This window comes from Ambystoma mexicanum, chromosome 8, assembly GCF_040938575.1.
Source record: "Ambystoma mexicanum isolate Mex_15411 chromosome 8, UKY_AmexF1_1, whole genome shotgun sequence".
NCBI classification, from domain to species: domain Eukaryota; kingdom Metazoa; phylum Chordata; class Amphibia; order Caudata; family Ambystomatidae; genus Ambystoma; species Ambystoma mexicanum.
In genome coordinates this window covers 1,599,327,771-1,599,344,517 of record NC_090929.1, presented here as the reverse complement: position 1 = coordinate 1,599,344,517, position 16,747 = coordinate 1,599,327,771, and the positions used below count along the sequence as shown (strand labels likewise).

The following is a 16,747-nucleotide window of genomic DNA, read 5'->3' as shown; positions in this document are numbered from 1 at the left end:
CAGGAGAAGGTAAGATCATTTTTCGAGGTGTGGGTGCAGAATCTTCAGTACTTACCGGAGTTGGCGAGGGCTAATTCTGCGGTGCGCAGCACGTGAAGTGGGCCTGCTGTTCTCTGGGCAGCTCTGAGTCCATCCGCTTAACTCACAAAGTGAGAATTTCAAAGGCACACGCGTGCACCTATGGCTCCAACCCCACCCACAATCATGGATGTCATTGGCTGGCAAGCAGCCAATGACATTCTTCATTAAACCTGTTGCTAGCCTACAGAAAGGTCAGATTCTGGTGCGCTGTTTGCGCACAGATTACAATACTGGCAGATCCACCCCTCTAGCGCCCCGCCAGCCTCCTGGATTGTGATGGTTACATAGAGTGCGTGGAGCTACGAACTCCACGCACTTTACAGTAGGGAAAAGCTCAGTAAAACGGGATGCGCCTCTCTGTGTAAGGGTGGCAGGCCCAGCCACATTGAATGAAGATTACATTGCAAAGTGGCAGATTAATTATTTATTTACGCTGTAAATAAATAATTTATCTGCCGCTCTGCAACATTGATTTGCTGCCAATCTGTTCTGAAGAATTCAAAAGAGAACCAAGTTGTGAAAATTTGAACAATGTTCTCTGCACACTCCTGGGGGCTTTGGGAGGTGGGGCGGCGCCCCCCCGCCCTATGCAAACAGCTGCCACTGGAGGGTGGGTTGTGAACCATGGCTCCTCTGGGAGCAAAACCCCAGATAGGGCTTCATAGAGATTCTGGAGGCCTGCTAGTAACTTTAAGGGGTATGGTTACAGCGGCATGTAAGGCAGGAGTCATTTTAGGCAGAGGCTGGGCTCTTACGGGAGTTAATTTGCATAATCCAGCCTTTGTATATCCTGCAGCTTCTGATGGGCCTCGTCTAAAGGTCTTGGATACTCCATATATGGACATTGCCTTTGCTCTCTTTATGCAGCAGTAAAACAGGACAAGTTAACTTGTTGGAATCTGCAATGACAGCTTCCAGTTGTGGTCTACTGGTTACAGTAGCACCAGCATCCTGCATAAACATCCTAGATGAAGAAGTGCCACTTTATTAGAGAGTTTACAAGCAGATTTACTTAATCAATGATCAAACATGTGGCACCACATATAAATGACCTAACCTGTACTTCCCACATATAAATACATTTAAAAGGAAGGCTGCCAAAGAGGAGACTACATAGTTTCACCCTACTGAAGGCTTCCAAGAGCATGGAGCCCTGCAGTTTGGTGAAGTTAGAGCCAATCTTGTCAATTTTCATTGCATACATTGTCGATGTAGAACTTAAGGCAAGGTATAAATTAGTTTTCAAAAACAGATTAGCAGAGTTTGCTCATTAAAATTGTTTTGATTAGCAAACAGATCCCTTTGATTAGCAATTTTGTACTAATATTGTTAATGTCACCAGAATGTATTTGTACCCAAGGAATGAAATGAGCAATAATACAGTCGTTTTGCGTACCGCTGAAATAAGATATTGAGAGGAGTCAGGCTTTGCAAATTCTATAAAATTCAGCTAGACCTACAGGTAGGGTAACTTAGTTTACCTATTCAACCTAAGAGAAATGCACTCGACCCATAGCAATGGAGGACAACAATTTAAAATGTGATTTCTGTAAAATGGTGCATGTCGCTATAAACCCGATTTATGTTTGGCACACTGCTGCCACCCAGAGGCCAGGCATGCGAAGTGAAACTTTGATTTGACATTCACTGTAAAGTAAATGTTAAATAATAGTTGCAAACATCTCTTGCAAATGCTACTCGCCCTTCATAAAATCTACTCCACTATGCGAGCGGGGAAAAAGACTAGCCATAAATGAGCGTTTGTAAAATGTAAACGGTTAGCTGCATGAATGGACATAAAAACAGACATGATGATAAGGCTCTGAAAACACTTTGGCCAGCTGTCTCCTGCCGGTGGGAATATATAATGCAAACATAATCCTAAAACATAGCTATCTCTGGAGGCCAACTACAATGTTTGGTATTGCAGTAAATCTGTAGATGTACAGACTGGATGGAATCATTGATCACTACTTTGCTTAAGCATCTAATTCACTTTGTGTACTCATTATGTAAGAGGAAAGAAAGAATAAGTGGATTGCATAGCAGGCAGACAACTTGGCAAACTAGGTAGAATATTGTAGTTTGTGGCCATCCCACTTTCAGGGTACCTGGTATAAAGCAACAGGGTGATAATCTAGAATGTCAAGGAGTATGGGTTCACTCATTGGCTGAACACCAGTTACAAGATGTATGCAAACTGCAGGTTATAGAACTAGGTCTGCCATCAAAAGCTTTTGTTCATTTGATCATGCACACTTTCAAAAGTGTTCACTTGTCAATATGGATACGCAGTGATAATATTGCAGGAAATATTAATGACTGAATTTACAAAGATGAAAACATATTTTTAGAATTAATAGTGGCTAAAAAATACTGACTGCAGAAAGAATATCGAAATAAAGTCAAAAAAGTGATAGGGTTGAGTTTCAGGTGTAAAAAATTAAACAAAGAAACAGATTTAGGTTAAAATTGTGATACAGGGGAGGGAGATGAGTAAAGTTTAGGAGTAGGAGAGGTCCCCCCCGAAAAAATATATTTTTACAATGGGCAATGTAAACGGCATGTGGATATTTTTTCTTGCAATATTTATTGCACTTTGTAATGGTACGTCACTGTCATTTCAGCAATAAAATCAAACCCCCAATATACGATTCATCCTCCCAAACAAAATGAAATATAGTGGACTATGAAATTCAGATACACTAACCTAAACTTCACTGTAAAGCATGGAGATGATGCAGTGTTTTACAGTATCAATAGTGTAATTATGCATTATGTAACAACTTACATTTTAGGAATGGAATTGCATGACTGTCTTTTAAAAAAAATATCAAGTTGACACATAGTGGTCTTTGCCAGACAGGATATAGAAAGCTTAATAAAAAATCATCTGATTACTTCTGGATTGCCTAGCTTTCCCCACACATGCCTTGGCACTAGAGTAAAGGAGATTATTACTGCTGCACTTTCTCTCCATTGGCACTCAAAGTGAACAGAAAAAAAAGAGGGCAGAGAGTACCAAGGGCAAGAAAGGAGTGTAGGGCGAGCTGTGCTTTCATTGAGGAAGGAAACCTAAATAGCTAGCTTTGCTACACAAGTGTCCATTTGATTAGGAAAGCTACAGAATTGCATAGCAAATTGCTATGCAACACTGCTTATTTCATGCCTTGTTAAGGCCATCTTCAACAAATACTACTGCATAGGAATGAATACTTGGTGGCTGCTCCTAAAGGGGAGGACCGGGTGTCACCTCCTTTCTTGTAGGTGGAGGATCACTAGACTTAAGGTGGAAACAAACCATGGCATTGTTCACAGGGGTCTAGAGACAACGTCATCTTAGAAAAATAGTCTCCCGTGATCCCTTCCCGCATACAAAAGGTATGTTCACATAGAACCAATGACTGGTTTCCACAGATAAACTTTCACTCACATACCCTTTCACGAGCCCGTTGTATCTTCCCTCTATCGTGGTCGAGGTTTTCCAAGATGCTCTGGCCAATTTGCTCTGTAGAAACATAAAAAGATACAAACATGAAGATGTGCTGCAACCAATTCTGCTCAAACAGAGAAGGAAATACATCAGCCTTATCAACAGAATTTGATTTCTTGGGCCCAGTAGTAAGAATGTGTATTTAGTGTATTCCACTGTAGACCATGCTTCACCATTGCCCACCTACTCACCAAAGAAGTACCCACCGCCCCCAGAGAGGACAGGAGGACTGCCAATTGTTTTGGCCATTTGAGATATAGTTTCGGGCGGAGGAACTTTAGTTTAAGCCATGGGGACTAGGAGCATGGTCAGTGTTTCAGTAAACCAATAAACAAGAACATGAACCAGTTCTGGCATGATGACATGAAGTTCCAAGCAAAGCTGCAGGTGGCATCACGCATGCATGTCTTCCCTCCAGTGCCTCGTCTGACCAAAAAAACAGCCACCGCCACCTTTGCACCTTCATATATATCACCACCATATCCAAAGCTTTCTGCACTCATGGGGAGGAGACAATCAGTGCAGCCACACCATGCATAGGACACGATTTACAAAACGTTTTCCAATAGGATTGCACCATTCTAAAACACTTGTAAATCAGGTCCACAGTTTCTCTAAGCTGGGTGTCTTCCTTGGTTTCCAAGTCTCACCTTGGAAGGTACCTGCGTTACTAAACAGCTGTGGAGCTGCTACCATTTGCCCATCTGTGCATAGAGGTAATGGCAGAGTTCAGGTGTTCAGCCTTCTATTGGGTGTGCCTGCCTGGTTCTTGTCTGCAGTAAGAAGAACAACCCGTGTTTCTCTGTGGAGGTGTGAGGCGTTACTCCTAGGGATTATATGGATCTATTGGAGCATGCGTCATTTCCTATCCAGAATGTGGACCATGCTACTTCATTTCATGTGGCTTTCTGCACATTGATTAGCTAGGGATATTCTTGACCTTTCTGCAATTGATTATTTAGCTTTAATACAATCAGATTGGTAGGGAGTATTATTTAGCCACACTGATGTTCTCCCTTTGCTCTGCAAATTGCGTGTTGGCTCTTGAGTGATGTGTTGTGTCTGTTTGGAATCACTTTAGTTTAAGTTCTGCAGGTATGCTACCTAAAGTGATCTGTATTATATGCAAATCCTGACCAAGACTTCAGGAGGAGGACAAGGGTTAATTGGGAAGGAGTGTAAGAGATAGCAAGTGTTTCCCAAAAGAAGCCCTTATATCTGCATTGGCTGGTGGGCAGCAACCATAGGAGTCTGCCTGGCTAATATTGAGAGAACTCTTTGTTGAGGTATTCCGGTGTATGTCCATGTCCACATCTGTTGGCCAGGCATGCCATGCCAACAGACCACAAGAGTGAATGCAGTGCTTTACCAGACCTGTGGAATGGCTTTTGACCAAAAATGAGGTGGGCTGCAAGTTTAGCCATCTCTGCATTTTGTGAAGGGTTTTCACCAGAGGTCTTGCACAGAAAGCATGAGACAACTCCAATGCAGGACTCAGCTCAATTAAATTAAGCTACCACCTCCTAGAGCACCCATCCAATAAATCTAAATCACACCACAATTTCCTACACACCCTGATACTACTTAAGACCTTTGTGACAGTTGCAGACAGATATATCTTCCCTACCAACTCCTGCACCTTTTCACTTATGAAAAAGCAGGGGTCCTGCAACCAACCACTCCAGCACATAACTTGCCACTTTTCCTGGGAAGAAACTGTCAAGATAGCTCGGTGAGCGAAGCACTTTCCCTGGACATTTATATTTGGCCTGCAGGGCACATGTTCGTATTCCTGCCAAGCTTCCTTAACCCTACATTCTCCCGAGTGGTACGAAATACCATTCACCAACCAGCCTTGCGTTCCACAGTTCTGGAACTTGTTTGCAAGGCTTCAATAAGGAACAGTATTATTTGTGCTGATTGAAGTCAGAGACGATCACATCCAATACTCTACACCTTGGTCCTTTACCCGGCCACCCAGTCAAATGATCCATTACATTAGTCTGCCATAACTCCACTGACTGACAGCATTTCTGTTGGCAAATGCCTTCCTACTCCATCTTTCTGAAGCAGAACTGTAACCTTCATGCAGCTCGTGGTCCCCCTACCTCTGCTTGTCACTCAAACCAACCTCCTGCAGTTAACCCCCCCACCCCCAAAACCACTTTTCTGTTCAACATCCTATTATTCTCAATATACTCAACACCCTCAGTATTTCTCGGTCTATGCTTTTCCATCTTTTTTTAATTTTAAAGCTGACCCAATAACCTCTTACACCACCCTTCCTATAATAGAATCCTTGGCCTTTCATGGCCACCTTATCTGTTTTGCTTTATGCAAGCAACTTTCATCTTTCCTCCCTTTGGTTTGTCATGTCATTTGAAAACCACGGATTGAGAAAAGTGTGTACCCTTTGCTTACAGCTACCATTCTCAGCATTTGATGTCCCTTCACCCTGGAACACCTGCTGATACTACATTCTTTACACACCGTGGGTCATGGTCTCCAGGTATGGTCCTCTAGAGCTCCAACCACACCACCTTTTCAGGACAAGCCACTTACTATTGTCACAGACGGCACAAGAAGAATTCAAAATCTCAGTGCGGCACAATAGTTTTTAGTGACATTTCTGAGGGCCCTAAGGCCATCCCTCCCACACTCTTCTTGTATGGGATCTCCTCCCGAACACAGGCCTCCCTGAGAACAAGTTAGAACAAATGTCTGACCCTTACTGTCTACTTCGGTCTTCGGCTAGTTGGTAATACCTAAAGGCAGAATGCCTAATCTCCCTCAGGGACTTCGTAACTTTCCCTATTCTATCCAGTAGTTAGTGCCCTGGTCGTCCTCTGCCCACCAATCTTCTATCCCTTCGATGTTTCTCACTGCCTCTAGGCCTCACCATCACCCTTTGATGTTATACCTCCTTCTGCTACTCCCTCCTGCATACTCCTATTCCCTCCTCGACGCCACACTCTGTTGCTCTTTCCTCCCTCCTGCTGATCGCTTGGTCGTTATAGGTCCCTTGAGTTTGGACTGTTTTAGATCTCCTGGCCTAGAGCAGAAAGATGTGCACATGACACTTTGCTGCATAAGCAGGTGCAAGTTCAAGGCACGGGCCGAGTTTGAGACTCTGATCCTTGATCGAACTGTGTTCTCTTCATGAAAAATCAATTCTCTTTGCACACATGTGATAAAAAAAGACAGCCCTCAGTTACTTATGATGCATGCATGTCCAGGAGACATACTTTACAAAAATCATGGTGAAAGATCTAGTGTGCAAGATCAGATGAATGGACAGCCAGGATGCACGAACCTGACAGGGACAAGTGGAGTACAAAACAGGAACACACTTTATTGTTTCAGTTAAAAGATATAGGTTTAGCAGGCGAGCAGGCTCTAGCATCTTCCATGTCCAGCTCCCATCCTCCAAATCCCAATCGCCAAACCCAGACCTTCCAGCCCCCTTATATTATGCATTTCATCGCACATTCTACAAGCACCTCACAGCACTTGCAATCATGCAGGATACCACACGGGCTAAACCACTTAGCAATCAAAAGTGTTTGCCAAAATTATCCCATGCAGGTCCGGATAATATTGGGTGGGCCTTGGTGAACAGACCCAGGTGAACAGAACCATCTGAACATTGAGAATGTGAAATAACACAAACGCATTTTCTTTGTTAAAGATGCATGCATTGTCCACCAGGAGCAGTGACAGCATACCATTGACTTACACTGGGGCAAGAAAGAAAGTATGTGTGAGAGCACAAGCAGGAAAGAGCATGGCGGAGAGCAAAAGAGAAGGATACACCAAGAAAGTTTGCACATGTGGGTTAGTTGCACGGAGAAAGAGCAAGAGATTGATTATAAACTTTGTATAAGGACTCTGTGGTGAAACATCAAATCCTAAGATCCTGAAATCTTTCTATTCATAAAATCTTGAGAGAAGGAATATCTTTAAAGCAATGAAATAGATAATATGATCTTCAAAGTATTTCCATGTTGACAAAAAGAAACCAGTGCATTATCTCCACTTCCAAATATATGCGGATGATATGCAGATCTACCTTCAAAAGATTCCATTGAGAGAGGATCTCTGAGCGCCAGAGGCACATTTTCTTTTGGATGAAGTACAGCTTTCCCTGTTTCCAAACCCAAGAACATGGTCACTGAAGGCGCACAGAAGAGGTTTTGACACTGTAGCAAGGCATTGAGCCAACCTTGAATCTTGTGAGGGCATTCAAGAACCTCAGCATATGAGTCGACTCCAAGCTGTTCTTCTCTAAACAATTCTCAGCCATTGTAAAGACCCCCATTTTTAAGGCTTTGTTGCTCAGAAAGGAACTGGTGTTTTCATCGATGAACCAACAAGTAGAAACTGACCTAGAGCTAATACTGGCTCGACGTGGCCAATGCAATAAGGTCTATGTAGGATCGTAGAGAAAATAAAATTAGATTTACCAAATACTTATAATCCACAATCAGGAAGCCAGACTATGAAAATGAAGCTCCTTCAGTCTCGATCTGGAAGAACTCCACAGGCGCCTAGTGAAGCAAAGAACTAAATGTAAAATGTTTTGGCCCATGTACAAGGCATTCATGGAAACTGGCTGCAATGCACAGTAGGTTTTCAAAGGTATACTTGGTAGAGGCATAACCTAAGGACTGGCAGCTCCACAAGGATCAAGTCAACGGAATCTAGTAGAAAGGAGAAGAACCCATCATAGTGCAGGATTTCCATGGAATGCCATGGGCTCTGTTCTGAAGGCCTTGACCAGCCTGTGCTCCTTCAAGAAGGCCTTAAAGATCCTTCATAGGGAAGTCCATCTCAGAACTAGCCAGTTCTAGGAACCACCATTTCGAAGGGGGGAAAGGGCATGACATCTGCATGCAGAATCAGGTCTTGCCTGATCTCTTGTGCATTGACCCTGGGCAGGAAAGTTCAACTTGGAGGCTTGCAAGCATATAGGCTCATCAAGCTGCCTAGAGAACACTCATTGTATGAGGACATCTATCAGGAAGACTGAGACAGACAAATTCGTTCGTACAAGGCCTAACAAAGGTTGCCACATGTCTGTCTAGATCAGTGGAGGAACTAATGTTCAATCCGAGTAATGTAAAGAAATCCCTAAAATGACCAAGACTGGATAAGAACAGTGGACGCAATGCGCTCGCTTAAGCTCCACGGAAGCTTCTCCTTTATAGATAAGGCTAGGGGAGTTCTTCCAAGATAACTAAATCGATTTCCGGATGGAAGATGTTGAGATATTATGCTAAGATTCCGATTAAATGTGATGTACACAGGAGAAACAACATCCGAGACTAAAGAATTGAGAACGTGGGTATGAAGGCATGTGCAAACCGGAGGCAAGACAGTCATATATCATGTCTTGACTGAATGTGAGGGTACAAGACAAATGGCCAGACAATGCTTTGCTTAATTTGTTTCCGATGACAGGTGGCTACAGACTACAGATTTTTGGCACCGACTGTACTCAGGGAATGAGACATTTTTGACAATGCAACTTGTAAAAATGGTAAACTAGTTGAATATGTGTAAAGAAAGTACCCGAGGACTGGCTCATTGGGGGAATTCTTTTATTTTGTTTGTAATATATTGAAATGCTATGGTAGAAATGTAATCTGTGTTTTATGGTTTTTCTGAGGCACATTAAATAAAAAAATAAGTAATAAATGCAGTTGTGATTTTTGACTGTGTAGACTTATGTAGATTTAGGGTGACCCGTTTTCCGCAACTTATTTTGTTTTTCAATCTGATGGTATTTTTCCAGTGCTCTCAGAAATGTTCACAAAAGTATATTCATCAGTTTAATTTTGAAACAGTTTTTACTGAAAATAATTGAGGGCAGCCATATTTTTCCAGTGTATTAGAAAAAATTGTTTTTAGCAGATTTAACAAGCATACTTTTTGAGAAGAGATATACACTGCACAGAAACTGCATTTGGATATAGAAACAATTTACAGATATTATATTTTGTTAACAGATTAGACTGACCGAGAAACGAGTGCTTGTTCAAATGGTCTGGACAACCACAGCGATCAGTGGTAAAGTAGGTGTCCCAAAGTCACATAAACCTCCTGTGCCCTCCCATTGACCGTTTTAAGCAATGTATCTTGACTGGCATGGCCCAATGATTCTCTGCCAGTAGAATGCCATGTTTCCTTGAAGGCAGACAAGGCTCGCAAAATCTACTAGCACACTAGCATTGGCAACGATACTGGACTTTGCTGGCAAGTACAGGGATGTTAGAAACATATTTTTCATTTGCTGCAAACACACTTTGTTTGCAGCAAATAGCAAATACAAGTTTCACTGTGCATGCTTGAAAGCACTGCGGCAAATAGGAAGTGTGCTTATGGAGACATGCACCATTTCACAAAAAAGCAGAGGTAAATAATCAACAGTCCCCTTAAGCCAAGTGCATTTCTCTTAGGTTGAGTATATAAACTAACTAAGGAACTTCGCCTGCAGGTATAGTGGGATTTTTACAAATTGGTAAGGCGTGGCAGGGAAGACCATTTTGAATGCCATGGGCATATGATTCTTTGCCCGTACAATGCCATGTTTCCTTGATGTCAGAGAAGACCATTTAAACTGCAACGCTGCATGCTGGATTGTTTTTTTCTCGAATAAAGACTCAAATTTGATGAAAATAGTTTCATGAAGTGTCAACTTGCAAAACCTCGAGAGACTGAATTATGTATATGGAGTTAAATGAACGTACCATTTTGTAACATGCATTTCTTGTAAGTGACTTAACATTTTATAATGCTTGATTCATAATTGGGAATAATTGACCCAAAAAAAAAGAAAATCCAAAAGGTAACTGGCATAAACAGTACTTTACCAAACTTATGGGTATATCTCTTTTCCCATAAATATATGGCATACACTTTAAACCAAGCGAAAATGTGTGTTTGAAAAGTGACCTCATTATTCCATCAAAACAGTTACTTTAATTTCAAATCAGATTGTGAGCTACCCAAGTTTGGTGATGATGTTTGACAGTTGTCAGCCATGGCGAAGAAATAAGGGAAACGTTATCCACGTGTTTTTTGGAATTTACGCCAATGGAGGCATTTTGATAATATATGGTGGGCCAGTTTTAGTGACTGTGCATGACGTTCTTCATTCTGACCCCGGGTGTAAACTCTTTCATAGGATAAGGTGCACGCTTTTCTTACAGAAACATTTTACTAAACAAATCCTCGATATTAGTTGACACAAACATTCACCATTGGTAGATCTGTGCATGTTCGTTTCATGGAATGATTTCAAATGTATGAGATCATGGTAGAAGTAAATAAAAATGAAATCATAGGCTCCCTTGACCAGGAAACGAAATAACACACACACACACACACACACACACGCACACGCCCCCCCTGCCCTCCCCCAAGCCCTTTGCATTTAGGGGAGTCACCATTCCAGAAGTACTATTGGTTATGAAACGCATCAAACCTGCACTATGTAAAGGAGACACATGCCGAGCCAATCTATTCAAAGACTGTGCAACAGTCTTGGCACCATTTGTCTCTACCTTTAGAAATGCCGTGTTCGCCACCAGCACTGTCCCACCTTCACTTAAAGAAGCTTGGGTACGGCCGCTACTGAAAAAACCTACCTTCGATCCAGACTCCCCCAAAAACTATCGCCCAATCACCACCGTGCCATTCCTGCTGAAAATTCGGGACAAAGCCGCATATCTACAAATTCAGTCATATCTGGAAGACCATAACATCCTTGGTTAAAGACAAACAGGCTTCCGTCCCCGCCACGGAACAGAGACTGCCCTACTGGACCTTAAGAACCAACTACTCGAAGCCATGGACAAAGGCAAATCCTCACTCCTCCTACTCCTTGATCTCTCAGTGGCTTTGGACTTGGTTGACCACAAGACCCTGTGCAAACATCTCACAGACACTGCTCACTTCTCCCAAGAAGCCACCACCTGGATCACTTTGTTTCTAGAAGGCTGAGCAATGAGGGTCTTCTCAGACCACGCCGCAGCCTCCCCCTGCCCCATGGACTGTGGCGTCCCAGAAGGGTCCTGCACATCCCCCACTCCGTACAACCTATTTACTCTCCACCTTTTCAGTGACCTAGAAGACTTCAACATAACCTTTACAAACTACGCTGACGAACCCACAAATTCTCCTCCCCCTAACAGCTGACTATGAGCAAGACCTCAGCAATCTCCAAAAGATATACGCACACATCCAGGCCTGGATGGCAGCCAACGGCTTAAGTCTAAACGTATAAAAAACCGAAATCCTACTCGTAGGCCCCAAGGAATCCCTACAAAAACTGGACAACAAATACAACTCATTCATCATCGAGAACACGGTCATCACAGCTTCCTCGGCAGTGAAAACCCTTGGTGTATACTTTGACCCCACCCTATCAATGGACAGACAAGTCAGCGCCATATCATCCTCGGCTGCTCTGACCACAAAAATCATAAATTCCATGAAACCTCACCTGTCACCAAGTAACTGCCTCAATATGGCCAGAGCCACCATCGGCGCTAAGCTCGACTATTGCAACATTCTACTCTTAGGCACCTCCACCATCAACAGATTACAAACAGCGCAAAACAAAGCTCTTACAGCTGCCCTTAGCATACCTAAGAGAGAGCACATCTCCCAGGCACCCACTGGCTCCCTATCAAAGAACGCATAACATTTAAAGCACTCGCCATCACTCAAATGCCTTGCCCAGACCACAATAGCATAGCTCTCAGAAAGAATACACTAAGTCCCAGCCCACAGACCAAAACGCGTCCAATACACTCACCTTCTCGCAGTCCCAGCTTTCAGCAGAGCTAAAGCAGGTGGCCCTAGCTTTGAAGTACTAGCCCCAAAGGCCTGGAATGAGCTCCCTCTGAGTCTAAGAAATTAAAAATCCTTTGCAGTATTCAGAAAAGCACTAAAAACCAAACTATTCAATTAGACTTTCTTCACTGTGTTGTCTCCAACACTGTTACAATGTAACCTCGGAACACCCTTTTGTACACTGCTCTCAATTGCTGTCACTGACTATTCAGTAGAATGCCTTAACCTAAGTAAATATTCTGTAACAGCGCCACGATGCCGCTGGGTGCTTTATACATCCAAATAAATAAACCGCCCTCTCCCTCGCCTCCCGAGTTAAGGAAGCTCTCTGCCCAGGACTGCCGTGAGTTTCCAGAATGACAGACTTCACAGACTGCATCTGAAAGTTGTCCTTTGCTAAGCAGCCCAAACTTAAATAACAAAACTGTCCAACGCTGTACATTTGCCTCATGCTTTGCACACATTTTACTGTCATGGTTGCTATTCTGACAGAGGAAATGAGCACCCAGTGTGCATTGCGTGCTCAGAAGGAATGAATATTTGAATTACTAGCACAGACATATTTGAAACATTAGTGGTCACTCTTATATTCCCAAAAAGCACTTTTATTCAGGGCACACACAACTTGACACTTATTTCCACCCCCTAACCCCACACCACTGACAATTACCCAGCCGCCAAACACACACCCATGCGCACGAAAGGGGGTGGTGGTCCCTTAGTACATTTTGTCCATTTCCACCACAATGCATCACGGTTTCCATTAATGAGCAGTGGGCACAAACTTATGGTATTCTAAAGCTAAAACGGCCCGTGGCTCGTTGCCTACCCCTCCGCCAGTGCCATCTGCTTCAGTGAGAGGTGGCAAGTGCACCGAGACTTGAGCACCACGCAATTTATTACAATTTGCCATTCAGCCACCGTGGCCGCGCCGAATAACAGAAATGTTTCCCCGGGTATTTGACCACAAATTGACATTCCCATTATGTTCCCTGTTCCCTGCTGGCTCAATGCTCTTTATTTTTAGCAGCACACACAATGCTTCCTGAGTCCCAAAGGTGAAATGTGGTAACATTGCAGGGGTGTTTAGATGGGAAACCAGAAGCCAATACCTACGCTAAGAGGGCACGAGGCCTGTTGTGATATGCTCCCATCATATCACATTAACTGTTTTGGTCGGACGGGGCGCTTTACTGGCAAGCACAGAAGAAGTCCCCTATAATGCCTTTCCCTTACGCATTCACCTGAGCCGCAAGGTGCAATTATTAGACCATAACTAACGTTATCCATGATGTATTTTTATATTTCATATTTTATATATTTCATGGTAACAATATGTAGGTTTCACAATCTCCGCGCTCATTAAGGCAGGTGAATAAGTAGGCTAATACGTGATATTACTATTTATGAATAAAGCCATTGCTGGCTTGAAAGTCAGAATTCGGATTGTACGCATGTCCCTTTCTCCTAGACTATCCTAATCTCTCTATCCTATCCTGAAACCATGTTGTAAGGTCTGTTTCACCTCCCACCTTTCTAACCCTTGCACCTTGTAAGGCACTCTGAGACCCTCTGGGCAGGGGCAGCACTGGTCAAACATTGTAATAAAATATGTCTGAAGAGTTGAGCCAGGTTTGCATTTTGACCAGTTATTAAATCTCCTCGTGCCCATTTAGCAATTCTTGGCCAGTGTCCATGTTGCCCCGTTGGCCCATCAGGAGGGACGTCTAGTCTACCTACCGACTTGGCACATCACGGCTGCTTTAGAATACTGCCAGTTTGCACAGGATTCCAAGGTTCATATGTTCTAACATGTAGGGGCGGGTTTTACTTTCTGGTGCCTGCAAGCAGTGGTAGGCACGGCAGGAAAGGCTCTGCCGCCCCACATTCTCTCTGCTGTCGGCCTGATGCTTAGATGACATGCAAAGCCCCGCTCACACAGCCATTAAAGCTCAGAGTAGGACAGCCCTTTCGCCACAGAACTTCTTCATGGCAAACATGCATTGGCCAGATTCTTGCCGACCTTGGTGTGAGTGAATTTACGAAATATGGCTTCGTTTTCGCAGTTCCATAATTTGAGGATTTGTACCATTGGAAGAACAGGCACAATGCCTAACTTTGGACCAAAGCTAAGCACAAAATGGGACATTGGGTTCGAATTGTGCTTTGTAGCCCCGACACACTGACTTGCTATGGTGTGCCTTAGTCCAGGGGTGCAAATCCCTTTACTCTGCTAGTAATCAGACCAGTGTAACTCTGGCTGTTGCACTGGCTCCACAACCTGTAATTCTGGACTGCCATTAAAGTAGTTCCAGGTACACACTTCCGAGCACGCTGGTATTTGGACATGACTGGAGCCATGATCGCTCATGACCCATCATAATCACTCATTTTCTGTTGTGTCATGTCATGCTATGCTATGTTAGACCATGTTACCTATGTCATGCCATTATATGGGACATGACAATCATTGCATCCCATATTGTTACATGCGTCATATCATGACATGACATAGCACCCAGATGAGGGCAAACATGTAACACCACAGGCGGGCAAACAAAGCCAGAGGGCAAAGCACAGGCCCAGAGGAGGGCAAACACACACTCAACAAGCAGTTTAAACACTGAAACGCAGGCAAGACAGAATCACAACAAGCTTAGCAAACACCACTGAGGACACACATGCACACCCTATGCAGGACAAACACAAATACGCCAACAAGAGAAAACATATGCACAGTAGAGGGTATACATGCACCAAAGAGCAGGGCAGATGCAGAGAAGGCCCACGCACTAAATGAGCAGGAAAACACGTACACCGATGCAAAAATCAGTACAAACCACGAGCACACAAACACATACATCAATGAGGACAAACATGCAGACACAGACAAGGGTAAACACACTCCCGGAGCCCGCCAAACATGCACACATAGTAGGACAAACATAACAGGTAGAGCAAAAACGGCAATGCGCAAAGCACACACCACACAAAGGACAATGGCAAACACGCATTTAATTCGTGAAACACCACTACACATTTTAAGAAGGGCAAACAAGTGACGCAGGGAACCAGGGAACCCAGTCACAGTAGGGCAAACACGCAGGCCCAAACAAGTGCACACACAACAGGTATCCACCCTTGCTCATTCTATACTTCCCAGCAGACTAAGTTCTGAACATAGTAATGAAGTGGGACACATACTGGGCAGGACAAACGTGCACGTAGAGCAGAAGAAACACGCAGATGGTGTGGCAAAGGGACACCATTTAGGACAAAGACCAAGGCAAGCAAAAAAGAATTGCACACAGAAAACACCACAAAGCAGAACAGGCAAGAAAGACAGGAGGTACAGAAGAACATACACAGACAAATCTGAAAGAATGAACAGAGCAGGAAACAATCCCAAAGCAAGAATAAGCCCAAAAGATCCAGATAATTAAAGAATAGAGTGAATGTTTATTTCAGAAGGTGGAGCATTCCATAAAAAGGAAACAAAAACAAAACAAGTGATTATAGTTAGTTTCAGCACAAACCAATATGTACAGGGTATAGTCATTAAAAGGACGGCATGGGCAAGGAAAAAGGTGCGCATATCACACATAGCTAGGCACAGCCCCAACTGTGAGGGCCATGTTCAAGTAGCGTTCCACCATGACTAGAGGAAACCAGAAAAAACAACATCGAGGTTATTTTGCTCACTTTTTAAGGGAGCTTTTGCAAACTTGGAAAGTTTGGATGTCTGGCATGCAACCCCTCCCAAATGTTTGTTGTGGTCAAATGGAGGTGAGCAGAAGGACTTTGCTGTCTGTATTCTCTTGGGCATGGCTTGAACATGTGGTGAGTAAATTCCAGACATCCCCTGGCGATAAGTACACACTTACCCGGCTATTTCTCCTTTCAGCGCAGCGTCCTATAGAATACAGTTCAGTATAGGAATAAAAGAGCAGGTCTACATTAGGAGAACCTGCGCTGCCTCAAAAAAAAGGGGGGAGGGGTGAGTAATCTGGTTATTGCATATTTTGGTTTAACTATCATCTTATACTTCGAATCCTACAGCATTACCATGCCATTAAGAATAATGTTGAAAACTATCCTCTGGCTAAACATTTTACCGAAAAGCATCGAAGTAACCTCAAGTGTTTGTCTTTTTTGGGTTTAGCTCTTGCTTCAGAACCTGTGCGTAAAGGAAATGAAACCTTGAAATTGTGACAATTCAAGTCCACATTTATTATGTATTTTGATACATTGTATCCAAAAGGAAATGATGTAGATGAAGAATTCTATGTATTTTTGGATTACTTGCTAAGGTTA

General features: G+C 43.3%; 1 protein-coding gene across 4 annotated transcripts in view; it reads right to left on the bottom strand.

Annotated features, from left to right (window-relative positions):
- The window catches only part of VTI1A (vesicle transport through interaction with t-SNAREs 1A), a 1,940,034-nt gene that overhangs the window by 650,820 nt on the left and 1,272,467 nt on the right, over positions 1-16,747 (bottom strand). For all 4 annotated transcript variants that reach the window (XM_069611795.1, XM_069611794.1, XM_069611792.1 and 1 more), the window contains one exon: positions 3,519-3,589. In XM_069611795.1, the coding sequence (XP_069467896.1) occupies positions 3,519-3,589 (71 nt within the window). The remainder of the gene's footprint in view (positions 1-3,518; positions 3,590-16,747) is intronic.